The 19,917-nt window shown below is 33.2% G+C and overlaps 1 protein-coding gene across 1 annotated transcript in view; it reads left to right on the top strand.

Moving 5' to 3' along the window:
* The window catches only part of LOC144975064 (fucolectin-7-like), a 42,418-nt gene that overhangs the window by 21,148 nt on the left and 1,353 nt on the right, over positions 1 to 19,917 (top strand). Inside the window, exon 2 of the mRNA XM_078918751.1 lies at positions 11,946 to 12,336. Coding sequence (XP_078774877.1) covers positions 12,017 to 12,336 — 320 coding nt within the window. The 5' untranslated portion in view covers positions 11,946 to 12,016. The remainder of the gene's footprint in view (positions 1 to 11,945; positions 12,337 to 19,917) is intronic.

The following is a 19,917-nucleotide window of genomic DNA, read 5'->3' as shown; positions in this document are numbered from 1 at the left end:
GATGCAGCTTTGAAAATAGCTATAGGGGAGCAAAATTTAAGAAGAAGATTCGTTTCTCGATTTTCTTCTAATGTGCGTAAAGAAGAGGACATGGAAGTCCAATATATGAAAACAAAAAATAAAGTATGCACAATATGCGGCAGACAGGGACATATTGCTGTTAACTGCAGAAGAAGGGAGATTAATGTTGTGACTAATGACACAAGACATAGAAATCAGCCTATCCGATGTTACTTTTGTAACAAGCTAGGACATATCCAAAGGGATTGCCGAAGTTTGAAAAGTGCTCAAAGGGGCAATTCGATGAATTCAAATTCACAAAGTGGCTACAGTAATTATAATCGACGTGGAAATTCAGGTGGTAATTTTGATCGGAACAAGGAATGGGATAAGCCGAATCGACAAAGTTTTCATGAATTCAACAGAACTTTTAGGACGTTTAATAAACCAAACACAAAAAACTAGAAAACTCTTCAAAGAGCGAAACCGCTTTGGGGAGAAAAAATAATTCTCAATATTCAGTCTACAGTTTAAATGTTTCAAATAACCCAAATTCTTGTCTCGTTAAAATACAACAAGCACAAATAAGAGCGCTTGTAGATACGGGATCAGAACTTAGTATAATTAATCAGCGAGTTTATAACAGCCTTAAGTATAAAACACCATTAAAAAGAAAACGCATAACATTGTGTTCTGCAAATGGTTCTAATCTAAATGTTTTAGGTGAAGTAGAATTAGATTTTAAAATAGCTGGCATTAGGTTAAAACACAGCTTTATCGTAGTTTCAGATTTGAATAGAAGTATAATCCTTGGTAGGGATTTTTTAGTTAAAAATGGTGTTAGATTATATTTTGATCTAGGGAAAATGAGAATACAGAATGCCTATGTTCCGTTAGAAAATGATATTCACGTGTCAGCAGTATCTCGTTTAACAAAAACCATAGAGATAAAACCGAAAACTGTGTATCTAGTAGAGGCTAGGATAAAGAAAAATCCATATTTTGATGAGGAGAAAAGTTATGAAATTATAGAGTTAGACAGGGGATTTATAAGCGAACAGCCAGAAATTAAAATAAGCTCATCAATAATTAGATTGAATAAAAAACGAACATTTCCTCTACAGCTAATAAATCTATCAAATAAATATGTTCGGTTGAAAAGAGGTTGTATCATTGGAAAAATACAAGAGGTGAGCGTGGTTAACGCTATTGATTGTCCTCGATTAAACCCAAAAACCGAAGTTAAGTCAGATGAGGAATTCATTAAACAAATTATAGTAAATGATGAATGTAAGAAGCCAGTGACAGAAATGATTCTCAGAAATAAAAATGTATTTGCGTTTGATGATTCAGATTTACAATGTACTGATCTATTAGAAGCCGACATAGATACAGGTAACCATGACCCCATTAACCTGCGCCCGTATAGAATACCGTTATCACAGAGAGATAATGTTAGTGACACGATAGATGAAATGTTGAGTGCTGGAATTATCAGGCCAAGTTTTAGCCCATGGAATTTTCCGGTAGTTCTAGTAGAAAAGAAAGTAGATGGTTTAGGTAATAAACCGAAACCACGCATGTGCATTGATTTTAGGGCATTGAATAAAATAGTGAGAATAAACAGTTATCCTATTCCACTGATTGATGATATAATTGGTAATTTAAAAGGTAGTCAGTATTTTTCATTATTTGATTTAAAGTCTGGATTTCATCAAATTTCAATGTGTGAAAGTTCCATTCCGAAAACCTCATTTTCATGTTTTAAAGGTAAATATGAGTTTAACGTTTTACCATTCGGCTTAAAGAACGCACCTTCCATATTTCAACGTATGATAAATAAGTTGTTGATAGGGTATGAACATTTTACAACAGCTTATATAGATGACATATTGATTCATACAAAATCAACACTGGAAGATCATTTATACCATATCCAATTAGTGTTTGATCGGCTTTTACAACATAATTTGAGACTAAAATTATCCAAATGTAGTTTTGCACAATCAGAGACTAAGTATTTAGGCTTTATAATAAACACCAAAGGAGTTAAACCTGATACTGAAAAGGTGAACGCGATTAAATCGTTGAAACCTCCAGCGAGTGTAAAACAAGCACGCAGTTTTTTAGGTTTGACAAGTTGGTACAGGCGTTTCATTCCAAATTTTGCTAAAATAGCCGAGCCGATCATCTCGTTGACAAAGAAATATGCACGTTTTAATTGGGATGAAAACTGTCAAAGAGCATTTGATTATATGAAGGATAGTTTAACTGTGGTTCCATTGCTCGCGTACCCTGATCCAAACAAGCCTTACATTTTGTATACTGATAGTTCAGATACATGTGTAGGTGCAGTTCTAGTACAAAGTTGTGAAGATGAAAAAGAGTGTATACGAGGCATTTCCAGTGAAAAACCAATATACTTTTTAAGTCATAAAATGTCGCAGTCACAAATAAAGTCATATTCAACTTCAGAGAAAGAAGCTTTTGCAATTCATTATGCCCTGAATAAATTACATTATTATTTATATAATGCGAAATTTGTAATAAAAACAGACCACCAGCCTTTAAAATATTTGTTTAGTGCGGAACAGAAAAATAGAAGAATTCAAGCCTGGGCGTTAACTATAAACTCTTATGACTGTGAAATAGAATATTTGAAAGGATCAGAAAATGTATGTGCCGATTTGTTATCTCGATCGCCGCCAGAAAATGAAGATACCACTGTTGAAATCGCAACTTTAAATTCAAATAAATTTAATCCCGAGGAATTTATAAATGTCGAAGTCCATGATGAAAATAATGACGAACGCCCTACGTTACCCGACTTTGATATAAAAGATGAACAACAGAAGGATTCAGATATAGTAGAAATAAAAACAAAATTAACAGATGGAACAGCTGATACTTCTTTATATAATAAATTCATCGTAGTTGATGACATTCTATATTATATTTCACAAGTAGATGAGGATCCAATATTAAGACTGTATGTGCCAAAGCATTTAAAGCAACATGTGATTAAACAGTACCATCATTCAAATGGGCATATGTCAGTAGGAAAAATGTTCGATGCTATAAAATTAAAATATTATTGGCCAAATTTATATAAGGAGTTACATGAGATTCTAGGAGAATGTGTGACATGTAAAGTAAGAAATATGAAACAACAAAAAGCACCGATACAAGATACAGATATCCCACCTTATCCTATGGCAAGCGTCTCTTTAGATTTATCGGGACCTTACAAACAAACGTTGTCAGGAAATAAATATATTGTAACTTTTATAGACAAATATTCAGGTTGGCCGGAGGCATTTCCAGTGCCAGATAAGACGGCTGACAGTATCATAAACCTTTTGCTAGAAGAAATAATACCTAGACATTCATGCTTATTATCAATTACTACAGACAACGGACGAGAGTTTGATAATAAATATTTTAAAGAAACTCTTGAATATTTAAAATTGTTCATATTAAAACAAGTTTCTATCACCCCGAAGCAAATAGTAAAGTTGAAAGAAGTCATAGGACTATGCATGACCTATTAGCAAAAAAAATGCAGGAAAATATTGACACATGGGATATACACTTGAATAATATATTGCTAGCAATACGCACTAATGTTTCGAAAACCACAAAAATGTCTCCATTTTTTTGTTATACCATAGAGACCCAGTACTCCCTCTAGACAATGTGTTAAAACCCAGAAGAAAATACGAAGGTGAGGAATTCCATAAAATCGCGTTAGAAAATCAACATCGTACGTTTATGACACTTGTAAAGAACACGAAAGAAGCGAGGCGTAAACAAAATACAGTCATAAATAAAAACAGAAAGGACGTAACACTTAAAGTAGGAGATCCTGTATATTATCGTAATCATGCTAAATCCAGCAAACTAGAAAATAATTGGCTGACCCATCACATTATAGTTAAACAAACAACACCAGTATCCTTTTTGATAAAAAATCAATTAACTAACAGGATAATAAAAGCACATGCAAATGATCTTAGATTAGCAAATCTTGAATGGCAAATAAAGCCACAACAAGGACGAATATTACGTAAAGCAGCACTTGCAGAATCACCACCGGAGGATAGTGATAACGAAAGTAATGATTCAGACAGTAGTCAAAACACTATCATTTATGATTATAATGAGAGAACTGATATCCCAAAATTAAACGAACCAAATCCAAATTTTGTGAATAATGATAGCGAAAATTTGATTGATAATGAAGAGGAAAATCTAGCTGATGAGGAAGAGATAATGGATTATGAATCCAACCAACCTACCACTATGATAGGTACACCAGCACAAGAAGATAGTATTATGAAAACGTTTAATAAACGTAAAGTCTTGGACGATTCAGATCAATCTGAAGATGGCATTCCTATGTTCGAATTACAAAAACGACTTAGAACAAAAGCTTATAAAAACACAAGGAGCAGAAAAAATGTTCATGAAATCCAGTGTAAAAATAGACCAATTACTAATTCGACTCGCAAAGTCGATGATATTTGCAAAGTTATCAAGACTGTATTGTCAAATATATAAGAAACTACGAATTATAATCAGACTGTATTGTCAAATATATAAGAGACTGAATATTTTATTTTAAAAGGTTTCAAAGTGAATGTAAAGAAAATAATACCGGTTTATGAAATAAGACTGAAAAGTCAGACAGCTGATAATGATTGTGACACAAGCGGTTAGCTTGTAAAGTATCAGTTTTAAAAAAAAAAATTTAAAAAAAAAAAGGAAAATGAGAAGAATATTATTTTCTTAAAGAAAGTACCGATCGGACGAAAGAACGTTGACGAAGCATACAAAAGAATCAAAATTTTTATCTTTTATGTTATGATTTATAACTGTACAGTATTAATGATACCTCTATAAATATAATATTTATGAAGTTAATATTATGTACTACCAATAACCTTGAGTTATGAATGGTGTGATTTAAGTTGATGTTTGTACTTGTCCACAGGTGGGGCACGAACCATCAGTCGGTGTTCATTACCCTTTACCTTTCCCTGTTTCTAACCAAAGCTATTGTGGTCAAAGAAAATGTTGTGTTTGACAAAGTAAAGGAAATCAGTTCCTCACGAAGTTCATGGATCATAACGCTGGTTCTAAGTTTACAATCGTATGAAGATTTAATTAACGATTTCTCTGAGAAGGCGTCACAGCTAGAAAAATTAGTTTTCGGGGCAATAAAAAGTGACATAGGAAGGATGCAACCACAATATCGGGTTCATTTTGAATTTATCAAACATGAACTGGAGCATATAACAAACATGAAATACGAAATAACAAATAGTTTTCAAAGTTACAAATCTTTAAATCAAAGGAACAAGAGATCATTGCTTCCCTTCGTAGGCAAGGCAATGAGTTTTTTATTTGGTACTACGAGTGAAAGTGATTTAAGAAATATTCGGAAGGCGATGAAAAAGTTGAAACAAAGTCAAAATAAAATCCAACATATTGTTAAAGAAAGTTTGTCTTTCATTAACATGTCGCATGCAGAAATAGTTAAAAATAGAGTGAGAATTAATAAAATAAATGTTGGACTTGCTCGACTATATAGACAAGTGAATCAAGGCTACAGTGAATTAAAAACCGATTTGGGAGGTTTTGAAACCTTTGTGAGTGTCTATATACAATTAGACAAAATTGCTAACGACATTCGTGAAATGATGTTAGAAACAATAGCACGTTTGGAAAATTTGCAATTACAGATTGCTGTAGTGTCGATGGGAAAATTATCTCCATCAGTGCTTCCACCAAAGTTACTGATAAATATGTTAGTGGAAATAAAATCTAATTTGCCATTATCATTAACGTTGCCAATAGATCCATTGACACAATTATGGAATTATTACAAAATATTGTCATGTTCAACAAGCTTTGAAGACAATAACCTTTTGATTATGATTTCTGTACCACTAGTAAATAATGGAAGAAAAATGGAAATCTTTGCGGTCCATAATTTACCAATCCCAAATCTTAAAATGTTGTCACAAGACACGAACACTTATCAATATAATTCTAAGTTTATGGTTGCAAAATATGAACTAGAAGCTAATGCTATTGCGATCAATAAAGAGAAAACTAAATACGTTTTGTTATCTCGAATTGAAGCAGACACGTGTGCAAAACCTGAATTGCCGTATTGCGAATTCAAAAGTCCGATTTACCCCATTAATGTTAGTAAATTTTGTATTATAGCGTTGTTTTTGGAAAACAAAGAAAATATTAAAAAGCTTTGTAAGGTAACTGTAAGTTCTAATGAAAACCTTCCACAAGCTAAATATATCTCTCGGGGTCTGTGGATTGTAACGTCAGTATTTCCATTGCGATTTACAATACTTTGCGAAGACAAAACGATTAGTTCATTTACGTTACGTACAAAACCTCCACTTGATGTCGTAAAATTGCCTTTAGGATGTACTGCTAATAGTGATTATGTTACACTTCCCTCATATTACACAATGAACTCCACCATTAATGTACGAGCAAATTTCTCAGCACTCAAAATGAAAATTTCTGGTTCATCCTATACTTTGTGGGAGCCTCTGAACAGGGTGATAAATAAATATAATCAAACATGGGATATAAAGAACTTGGATAACGTTGCTGACATTGACATGTCTAGTTTGATAAATGATATAAATGCAATGAATGAGACCACCATTAGTGAAAGACGCACACTTGGTGAATCGGAAGTGACTGAAACGCTAATGACGGCGACAACGACAGAGGCAACTCAAACACAGCCACAACAGAGGTCGGGAAATGTCCTAATCCCTTTGGTCTATCCACGGATACCTTGAAATGGAGTAACAATCTCGACAACCACTACGTCATTGATACGTCCAGAATCAACACAATCTACAGACTACAAACTACACAGCAACCTCAATTACATCGTACCTTCCAACTTATACAAACTTGACAGAATTTATAAAATAATATCTGTATCAACACAGATTTCTTCCATGAACCATTTTATATTTACATTCTTTATTGAACAATTGGATTACTTGTATTTACTTCTACGACAACAATACCCAACGATGTACGATGTCAATAATTACATAAACGTTCAAGATACGATTGTTTTTACAAAATGATGTCCAATTGTGAACAATACTACATCCTTCGTATGCAGTGGTGAGCGTATTCAAATTTAAACTTATGTCAATATACAAGTGTGCAGCACCCATATCTACAACTTATAAACATTGAATATTATAATAACGCCTGTCTTAGTATCATTGTAAAAGATAAAGGCTATATATGTATATAAGACAATGCAGGAAAAAGTATCGCAAAACGCCACATGAGCAATTTCCTTGGATTCATTATCGTATGATATTCAACAACCTGCGTTCAAATAACGAAAATATTGTTGACCTTATTCGACCCTACTACATACACTACTAGACTACGTTATTATTACATCATCTACCTGGTGTGTGGACTCACATCACCCACCGGAACTCTGCAAGATTACATCATCTACCTGGTGATTGGACTCACGTCACCCACCGGTACTCTACAGATTACATCATCTACCTGGTGTGTACTCACATGCCACCTCATCAAAACTCGATCAACAAACACAGACAATTACAACACACGACCTCTGTCGACTACTACACACGAACTCTTTGTCAACACATGGCTGAGTTCACAACTTTCTTTTGACTTGCTGGATAAGTCAAACTTCATTTAAATTCAAGATCTCGCACACAGTTAATCTTGAATTTTTACAATTTCATCTACAATGAGATTCAACGTTTACACAAGACAACCACAAATATCTACGAGGAGAATCGACCCAGATGCCGGAGATGAATGGATTACAGCGACGTCACAAGACCAAGAAACAACCCAACAGGTTAAGCATACGTTTGCTACCTGTAGAGTCTTTTTTCGTCCCAATTCAAAAGACTCGAACAAATACAACACACTACTTGCAAAAGTTGGTCACTTTAGTAACAGCCCACAATCACATACTATGTTAGATTTTACTTATTTAGTTATTTACACTGTACTAAATATGAATAAGTCGGACAGACTAATGACTGATTATTTACAAACACTAAATATGTGATGTGAACAAGCCGGACAGACTATTGTTTGATTATTTATTCAACGCTAAATATTTGAATGTGAAGACATTATTGTGATAATTCTAAGACATTTACAGAGGAAAAAGTTTTTAATTAATTAACAATAAATAAAGTGAATTTATGACACTTGGGCTATGCAGTGACCACAACACACATAACAATGCAACACGTAGACTTGATGCAAACACCTCAACTCTTATAGTTGATATATTTTTTTTCATTACATGACAACTCATTCTAAATGGAAACAATGACTAATTAACAATTACTGACCATTTTACAAGATGACCATTCTCGAAACGAACGGATTACTAAGAAATGTGACCTCTGATGGATGACCACAAAGAACAATTTGATTTCAATGTAGTTGTAAACTACACCGTCGTGACTTAAAAAGCTTAAAAACTGAAACATCAACAATGAACAATGAATGATAATAACTTCAACTTGAATTTTAAAAGGATGATAATGTTATTATTATGATTTATTTTTAAATATTTTTTTATTACTAATTGAAATATAATTCTTCGTATTTGAATCTAGATGTCTATGAAATATTATTTGTACCACATATTATAAGTAGGAATTAATGTAATAATGTTGTTTAAATGGAATCATACAATATAAGGGAATATACAAGGTACTGGTTTTGATATGTCAGGAAATGAGTAGACATACATGGAAGCTGAGATTATCACCCATGTCGTATAGAGTTGAATTTGAGATTGAATAATTCAACGTGAGTATATCACAAATGGAAACTGAACCATCCTTTTTCACGCAATAATATTTATGTGTGATGGGAGATGACGAGAATTAAACACTTTTATTGCTATGAAGGTGAAATTTAAGGTGAAAAGATAATTTTTCTTTGAACTTTTAATTAATTGATATCTTACTGTCGATGTTGTAATACCTTAAAAGTATAATTGATAAATATATAAATGTTTTAATCAATTTTGGTGTTGGTAAATTTAAATTTTAATCACTTTTAAATGATAGATACCTTACTGTTGATGTTGTAATGTGAGAAAAAAAAAATCTATAATCGATATATATCTATTTAGATGTTGTAATCAAATTTGATGTTTGTGAATTTAATACTTTAAAACCTATAATCAATATATATATGAATGTTGTAATCAACTTTGGTGTTTTAGAATTTAAAATTTAAAGTTTTAAAATATTTAACTGGTATAAGTATTTATCATTTTTTTAAAATAGACTATTTCTTACATTTGTTTATTACATTTTAATTCGACATTACATATATATTTAATCTCTTACTGTTTGTTTTTTTTTAATTGAAATTGTTTTAAGTCAATTTAAATTCTAAGAAAGGGGCGTATGTAAGAGAGTAAGCCTATGCAAAAGGTTATCTAAGACATTTGGTGCAAACTGTCAATTATATATCAGCAAATGGGTTTAGTGAGTACATAATGCAGGCATATCAGTTAAACTTGGTCCATGCATGATAGGTTTGGGCAGTTTTTATGTCAAAGTTACTGGACAGGTTATCATGTTGAGTACTATTTAATCAATCATTCTTAAATTGGTTTAGGGGTGTTGAAACAGGTGAAAGGGGCATTTATCAAAATAATGTTATATCATAAAAGGCGGGGTTTAACATCAATATGTAGGAATTGACGTTTCAGGTTTGATTATGATTTGGTCTTACTCTTAGGGGTTGGATTATAGACTGACAGGGAACTGTCAAAACTGCAAGGGGGCGTGGAAACAATGGAACTGTGGGTAAAATTTTGATAGGGATAAAAGAGGATGTTTCGAGGAAAACGGGATTATGATTCTGATTCAACTTGACCATGAGCTGCACACTTTAAACCTTTTGTGCTCACCATCATTTATTTGCTTTTTCGGACTTAGAAATATTTCACGTATATTGAAAATGGTTACTTAGGCAAAATTGACTTTACATGGGGACTGATTTTACGGATTTGGAATTTATGAAACTGATTGAATTATGACCATGCTATTTGATTTGGATTTGGAATTTATCATGATTTGGATTTTGAATTTATCACAAACAAATAAAACTGTAAGAAATGAAACTTGGAATCTGGACTTTTATTTGAATGTCTTGATGTTGTGCATTCAATTATCATCACCGGACCCTGAACTCTTTCGTCATTATTAACATCTACAACACGACGCAAAGGATAATACTACCATCTATGAAAAACACCACTATGCGATCATAAGCCATTACATATGTGTGCAACTACGCCACACAAATAGATTGTGTGCGACCCGTGTCTGAGTGATATTGACGCTGAAATAAGAATTATGGTAAAATATGAAATGTGGATATGTGGATGTAAAGCTAATAACATGAAGTCTCAGAAAAAAGTGTTGGAGCGGGCACTTGTATCAATTATGATGAGAAAAATAGGGTACGGATGGAGAAGTGCCAGATGAATACAAAGAATTAAAAAGTCACGGGGTCAGAGTCACGAGCTGGATAGCTCAGTCGGTTGTGCGACCGCTCGCTACCTCTCTCTCCCGGTCAGGCGGAGGGTGTCGTGAGTTGGCACTGACCCCGTAACTTTTTAATTCTCAGTTTTCATCTGGCACTTCTCTATACCCTATTTTTCTTATAACATGAAGTTTGTGGTTTGGCAAAATAGATTTATGTTGACATAACAATAAAGTAGGACGGTTGTTTCAATATTTTCAAATATTCATAGAACTTTTCTATTTATTGGTTTACGGCTCGTGGGCTATGAACCAGAAAATGCCGTAGGTACTTTGGAACGATACGGATTTAACATTCTTTCAAACATCGATCGATATAAATGACCCTCATCTTGACAAAAATTACTCAAACAATGGACTATGTAAGACCTTGCAAGGTCCTAGCTTTGGGAGTCTATTTGACGATTTTGATATTCTGCTTTGATGGCTTAAAACACAAATTAAAATACATGATGCATGAGACGCTAAGTTTGAATGTCCATTTGGGTTCTACGTGAAGGTCAAACTCAGGCCATACTAGGATAATGACCGTTGTTGTGTGGCATAATTTGAAGATGACAATATTTGCCCTCCTTTTCTGTGGCACAAACTTTCCCTTTATAAAGGATCTATACTCTACTTGTTTCAACATTGTTGGAATGGATGGATTTGGCGTTGGTTTGAGAGTATTTCCATAACAGCGTAAATAAGCAGATTCAGCCCATGGACACTTTTGTAGAATTATTTCTAAACTAAAAATATATATGGACTTGATGTATGCACAGTCTTGTAGACAGTAGTATTTTTAAGTTGTTGAATCTTCAATATTAAACATAATCAATTTTCTTCTTTTCGAGAATTTAAAAATTACTTTTTACTTGGGATATTTAAGAATACACAACAAAAGGATATTTTCTTTATCTCAAACTATCACATTAATATTCTTAACAATTCCATACAAATATCTTGCAAAAATATACATTTTCTAATTGATTAACCGCTGATTAAAAAGTTTATAGATTATTTTAATCGTAAATTATAACTATTTTACGGTGTCGATGACTTTATAAAGTATGTCACAATCCTTTATCTTTTTAGGGGCCAATTATGATGTAGACCTATAATATATATATATATATATATATATTCATATTAGGCTTTATCACGTTATCATTAGCATCATCGTCATCATCATCATCATCAGCATCATCATCATCATCATCATCATCATCATTATCATCATCATCATCATCGCCATCATCACCACCATTGCTATAATAATCATTAAAACATAATGTGGTTATTCATGAATATTATATTATTCCACAGTTTCCAAGTATTGCAAAAATATTCAAAAGAAAAAAAAAGAACTGGTCAGAATTGACGCCTTGGTGTGCAAAATGAAAACAGGAACAAGAAGGCCCTTACTAATGACGACGACATTTATCATCATTCTTGTTGTCGTTGTCATTGAAACAGAATGTGCAAATAATTCCTCTTTGCCTTCTCATTGTGAACTCTGGAATGCAGCACTCTGTAAGCCTGCTTATCAGATAAATGAATGGGCAGGTGGCAGCCCCGACCTGGCAGTTGATGGGAACAGAAATCAGTTATTTTATCGAGGCAGTTGTATTCATACACATACACCGTACTCCAATAGCTGGTGGTTGGTTGATCTGATAGAGGAGTATCTTGTCCACAAAATTGTGGTCACAAACAGGTAGGAGGGTTTTTAAAAAAATATTTTTATTTGATTTGTTTGTTTTTGTTTTTGTTTTTGAGTATTGGACAATGATGATGATGATGATGATGATGATGATGTTGATGATGATGATGATGATGATGATGATGATGATGATGATGATGATGATGATGATAATAATTGTCACAGTAAAGGTTGTTCACAATTATCTTATTAAATTTTATTTTATTAAGAATTGAATTCATCTCACTCCAGTTATATTTCGGTAGGCTTAGATAAACTTTACCTTCTAATATTAGATCGTCTTTCCTTTTATAGCCTTCCCTCGAATTAATTTCTAATTAGTGAATACTTTTCGTTCTACATTCTGTCACGTAGCCACTTATTATAAAAGCTGATAGGTCTAACATTCGACACTCACTTTCTCTCCACAATCTATGCCGGACGGCCAGTCGCTCTATTCCTATATATATACTGGAAGATTTTTATCTTTTGGGACTTTGTAGATATTATATCTACACCATTAAGACGCCGGAGCTTTTAACTTTGATTGTATAATCTTCAAGGATCAAACCCAAGCCCGCTGTCAAAGGACTACACAATTTCTTATCAATTGCCTGGAAGTGGAATTTTACGAGTCCGATCCCGTTATCAGAGGAATAGATCATCCAAGCCCATCAACTGCCTGGAAACGTAAACTTACGAATCTGACATATTATCATAAGTTACGTAAAATATTCATATCTCTATTTGTAACTGCCACGATCACTGTTTATCTCTTTTAATTAAATTTCATCATTATTTTTATTTCATTGTAAACAAATCGTTAATCGTTTTTCATTTATAGTAACTAGTAAATTCTGGGGCCTCATTCTACATATATCTTTATGCATAGTCGAGTAGCTCTTTACTCACTTGAGACCATGACATTTTGGAGGGGACACATATAAAGAATTGAATTTATTTAGTTACTTATATCTATTTCATCTAACTTTAAAGTTTAAATTGTAAAACTCTTAATTGCCCCACTTGATCATATTTTAATTGAACTCCCTATTTACAGGATTAATTTTTTTTTCTTTTTTATTTCTTCATTTAAATGGAATAGCAATTTATCCATTCATTCTTTCATTCAAATTGAATAGCATTTTATTGATTCATTCCTTCATTCATTTATTCATTTATAAATTATTCATTCATTCATTGTTCATTCATTTATTTATTCATTCATTCATTCATCCATTTATTCGTTTATTCACTCATTTATCCAATCATTCATACATTAATTCCTCCCTTCATTCTTTCATTCATACATTATCCATTCATTCATTCATCTATTCACTCAGTTTTTCATTCATTCATTCATTCCTTGTCCACTTTGTTATTATATCACTCATTTCATTTTGTTGTTTGCCTCATTCATGAATTGTTTTCAATATGTTTACATTCCATAACGATTCATTCACCTGTCATCCAATCACTCAGTGTTGTGAACACATTTTGTAACTATTGTAAATCTTACGATATTTTATTGTTTTGTATTTCAGACATCACTGTTAAACACTCTTCAATGCCTAATTACAATTGTTGAACAACCATTGAACAAGAGAGAGGTCCCAGCCACGAACTGAGTTGGTAAATATATCCTTCATTATTCTCTTTTACATGAGTTGGGCATCACATAGTAACTATAGACATCGTGATTTGTTTTGCATAGTGATTTGTTTTAAATGCATTTTTGGCATATTACTGTTACCGAAAACCACTTATATATTATGTTCTGAAAAGTGAGTCTTTAAAAACTAAATAATAATAAAAGGAGTCTACTAGCCGTCGTGTTATATTTAGTGATAGATAACTTGGGATTATTTTGGCATCCTATTATTGTTATCACACTCTAGTATATTAGCGTCATTGCGAATAATTGTACACAAACTAACGACGAGTCACACACATTGGTGATACATTTTTCGTAGTAACATAGTTTAGAGTACACGCGATTGACACATTGTTATTGACACAAGTCATAATAACTCCGCATTGTATTGACACATTGCTTTATAAGATATAACGATAAAAGGCATCAAATTCAACATACATAGTAAGTTGAAATAAGAGAGAGAGAGATTTCTAAAAATAGAACAGTTCATTCCAGTAAGTGTAAATAAATAAAACAGTCAGTAACAGTATCCTGTCAATATAATATATATAAAATATCGTAACTAATTTATTGCAACATGGAAGCATATAAAAGATACTTAAGTCTCGCAAAGGACTTAGAAATACCCCAGGAAAGAATATTTTCATGGTGCGAAGAGAAAGTAAAAGAAGAAAAAGAACATGAAGAAAGAATTCGTAGAGAAGAAAAAGAACATGAAGAAAGAATACGTAGAGAAGAAAAAGAACATGAAGAAAGAATACGTAGAGAAGAACGAGAAGAAAGAGTCCAAGAAAGGGAACTAAAAAGACAAATAGCTTTAGCAGAAGAAGAAACCAAAAGGACCCAAAGGATGCTGGAAATTGAAAAAACAAAAACCGGTCATGAAAGAAAACATAATAATAGTGATGAATTTTTCGTAAAACTTCCACGCATGCCAACATACGATGAACGCTCAGACTGCCTAGAATCCTTCTTACACCGATTCGAAGTTCAGGCTAAAGGTTATCGTTGGCCAGAAAGCAAATGGGCCACAGCCTTGATTAACTGCTTATCTGGAGAACCGCTAAAAGTTTTCTATACCTTAACAACTGAAGATGCAGATGACTATGGAAAAATTAAAGACGCTCTACTAAAAAGATTTAGATTAACGGAAGATGGTTACCAGGAAAGGTTTCACACTGCAAAACCGGAAAGTGGAGAAGACTTTAATACATTCGTGAACCGAATTACTCAATTTCTAAATCGGTGGCTTGAGTTGGCAAACGTAAAACAAGACGACTTTGCAGGCCTTTACTATCTCACGCTGAAGAATCGAATCTATCAAGCTTGCAACCCAGATTTAGTCGCATTCTTTAAAGAGAGAAAGCCAGAAAACTTGGACAAATTAAAAATCTACGCAGAAAACTTTAACAGCGCACATCCATTGACACCCCTTAGCAGAACATTGAAGGAACCATACTACGCTGCTGCTGCTCAGAGTCCAGGTACACCTAAAGTTCAGTACTCAAATAGAACGAGCCGATCAATCACTCGGAACACGCAAGTGAAACAGGAGGATCATAGTAACAAACCATGGAACAAACAGTTCAATAGAGACCATAGCCGACCCTATCAAAACAAAACAAGAAATAGCACTGACAATAATACTGAGTATAAGAAAACCAACAAACCTATAATTAAATGTCAATATTGTGGAATGAAAGGCCACACAGCAGACAAATGTTACAAAATCGTGGGATATCCAAAAGAAACTGCAAATGCATCACTCCAAACAAGTGTAAACAATCAGACACGAGTAATATCAGGAGAAAATATAAATGTGTATTGCGTGAAAGGTATGTCACTTTTAACACAAACTCACAAATCAGGATCGCTATTTTTTTGTGAAGGCAAAGCTAATGGAACTGATTGCAAAATATTGAGAGACACAGGATGCAGTACAGTAGGAATAAAAGCATCTTTGATCAATGACGAAGACAAAACTGGAAAAACGGTACAATGCATCACATTCAGTGGCACAGTCGAAACCTTTGAAACAGCTAATGTGTACATAGAAACCCCATACTATACAGGAATAGTGGAATGCTGTATACTTCCCAACCCCGTCGCTGATGTTATTGTTGGCAATATAAAAGGTCTTAAAGACAACCCAACAGATGTAAAAGAATGGTCATTAACCCAAGAAACAGCTTGTCTAGCAGAAACAAGAAAGATGACTAAGACAACAGAGAAGCCAATGACTATTTCTCTTGAACCACAACAATTTGACAGGAACACGTTCATTGAAGAACAGAAAAAGGACCCGACTTTAACTTCATATTTCAATATCGCAAACAAAGGGACGAAATCAAAAGTTGAATACATCATTGAAAAAGATATTCTGTTCAGGTTACATAGGAAAAGAAACAAAATAGCTAAACAACTGGTCACGCCGAGTATTTACAGAAACAAAATCCTTGGAATAGCGCACGATTCAATAACTTCTGGACATCTTGGGAGCTCTTCCACATTGAAGAGAATATCCGAGAATTTCACATGGCCTGGAATTACTAAAGACGTCCGAGAATATGTGAAATCTTGTGACACATGCCAAAGAAGAGTCGCAAAAGGCAGAATACCGAGATTGCCATTAGAGACAACCCCAGTTATTGAAAAAGTTTTTCAAAAAGTTGCAATTGACATTATAGGCCCTTTAACAAAATCAGATAGAAACCATACACACATACTAACACTAGTCGATTACGCAACCAGGTGGCCAGAAGCGATAGCATTGAAATCAACTACATCGGATCACATAGCTGAAGCATTGATGACAATTTTTACTAGAATAGGCATACCAAATGAGATACTGTCGGACAATGGACCCCAATTTACATCACATATGATGCATGAAACCATGAAACTCATGGGAATCCAACACTCATTCACAACTCCCTACCACCCCCAAGCAAATGGTCTTTGTGAAAGATTTAATGGCACTCTAAAGAATATGTTAAGAAAAGTGTCAGCAGAAAAACCAGATGATTGGGACAGATACTTACCAGCAATCCTATTTGCATATAGAGAAATACCCCAAGAATCTACAGGCTACTCCCCATTTGAGTTGATGTATGGACGATCACCTCGCGGCCCGATCAATATAGTAGCCGACATTTGTAAAGGGAATGAGGAGGACAATAACGAAATTATGTTTGCTTACGAATATGTAAGAAACCTGAAAGACAGAATAGAGGACACATGTAAGCTAGCACAGGAATCCGTCACTAAAAAAGCAGAGAAATACAAGGAATACTCCGATCGAAAAAGCAAGTCAAGAAAATTTGAGATTGGTGACAAAGTACTAATACTCTTACCCGATGACTCGAGTAAACTTTTAGCTACATGGAAAGGACCATTCAAAATAACAGCAGTAAAATCTAATGTTAATTACGAGATTAAAATTAACAACACAACAAAGACATTCCATGCAAATATGCTAAAAAAATATTTTGATAGAGACACAGTGTCGCAACCTATGTTTACTAATATCGAAGCTTCAAATGCAGGATCAATCATACCGTTGGTCATGGGACACAGACACCCGAGACAGAAAAACAAACAAAAATCGCACAATTGCAACCACCTAAGACAAAAAAAGAAGTACGCAAAGTACTTGGGCTCCTAAATTTTTACAGGAAATACATTTACAACTTCGCGCACATCGCGACACCGCTAACAAATCTGACAAAGAATGGGTCACCGAATAAAATTGTTTGGACAGAAGCGTGTCAGAATAGCTTTAACCAATTAAAGGCATTACTCTGTTCAGAACCAATTCTTAAATTACCCGACATATCAAAAGAATTTGTTGTAAGAACTGACGCGTCTGATAAGGGCATCGCAGGTGTACTATTACAGGAGCATGAGGGAACTCTAATGCCTTGCTTATATGCAAGCAGAAAATTATTGGACAGAGAATCACGATACTCTGTAATAGAGCGTGAAGGACTGGCCATCGTCTTTGCTTTAAAGACATTCAGCAGATATCTACTGCTAAAAGAGTTTGTGGTCGAAACGGACCATAAACCACTCACGTACATAAGAAATAACAAAATGAATAATAGTAGAGTACTAAGGTGGAGTCTATTTTTGCAAAATTACACTTTCAGTATCTCTCACATACCAGGCTGTGAAAATATTCACGCCGACCTACTTTCTCGATTAGTATAAACACGTGAGAAGGGTATAACTTAACCTCTCATGCATACTGTTAGTTACCTCGAAAATTATGCCAAATCAGAACGCACAATTTCGATAATTTTATTGGTAAACATGATGACCCAACTTAATGTAACATTGAGTATTGTTTGGATATATATACCATACCCATTCATGATTTGGGAAATCTTCTCTTTACTATTATTGTTATGAATTTTCACTCATTTATGATTAATAATTGAAATGTCAATATTCCATTTACATTTTCATTCATTTCATTCAGTAAATTACCTTCATATCATCGACTTAAATCATGCTTCATTGCCATCACTATTGTTTATCAGAATGATTTGTAATCACATTGCCATCATGTTGTTCATCACAATGATTTGTAATCACAATCTTTCATTGCTATTGTCACCCATTCATATACCTTCGTTAATATAAACATTCCCATGTCTAGTTAATAAATAATTTAATTGTAGCACAAATCATTATGGATTAATGCTAGAGTATCATGATAGTAAATTTACTTCCGTTTGTAAAATCTATCTTTCCCATAATGGTTAAAGAGTATATTTTAAACGTGGGTGGGGGGTGTCACAGTAAAGGTTGTTCACAATTATCTTATTAAATTTTATTTTATTAAGAATTGAATTCATCTCACTCCAGTTATATTTCGGTAGGCTTAGATAAACTTTACCTTCTAATATTAGATCGTCTTTCCTTTTATAGCCTTCCCTCGAATTAATTTCTAATTAGTGAATACTTTTCGTTCTACATTCTGTCACGTAGCCACTTATTATAAAAGCTGATAGGTCTAACATTCGACACTCACTTTCTCTCCACAATCTATGCCGGACGGCCAGTCGCTCTATTCCTATATATATACTGGAAGATTTTTATCTTTTGGGACTTTGTAGATATTATATCTACACCATTAAGACGCCGGAGCTTTTAACTTTGATTGTATAATCTTCAAGGATCAAACCCAAGCCCGCTGTCAAAGGACTACACAATAACTTCTTATCAATTGCCTGGAAGTGGAATTTTACGAGTCCGATCCCGTTATCAGAGGAATAGATCATCCAAGCCCATCAACTGCCTGGAAACGTAAACTTACGAATCTGACATATTATCATAAGTTACGTAAAATATTCATATCTCTATTTGTAACTGCCACGATCACTGTTTATCTCTTTTAATTAAATTTCATCATTATTTTTATTTCATTGTAAACAAATCGTTAATCGTTTTTCATTTATCGTAACTAGTAAATTCTGGGGCCTCATTCTACATATATCTTTATGCATAGTCGAGTAGCTCTTTACTCACTTGAGACCATGACAATAATAATGATAATAATAAAAACAATATTAATAATAATAATAACAATTATTATTATTATTATTATTATTATTATTATTATTATTATTATTATTATTATTATTATTATTATTATTATTATTATTATTATTATTATTACTATTAATATTAGTATTATTGTTATTATTATTATTATTATTGTTATTGTTGTTTATATTTTTATTTATTATCATTATAATTAACATCATTATCATCATCATTATCATCATCATCATCATCATCATCATCATCATCATCATCATCATCATCATCATCATCATCATCATCATCATCATCATCATCATCATCATCATCATCATCAGTCAGCAGCACAGCATATATATCTATATTACTAGTATCCTTATATTACTTTTAAT

Source organism: Berghia stephanieae, chromosome 6 (assembly GCF_034508935.2).
Source record: "Berghia stephanieae isolate SIO BIC M18660-M18661 chromosome 6, UCSD_Bste_1.3, whole genome shotgun sequence".
Classification (NCBI taxonomy): Eukaryota; Metazoa; Mollusca; class Gastropoda; order Nudibranchia; family Aeolidiidae; genus Berghia; species Berghia stephanieae.
The sequence above is the reverse complement of the archived record's forward strand: the minus strand, read 5'-3'. Positions and strand labels throughout refer to the sequence as shown.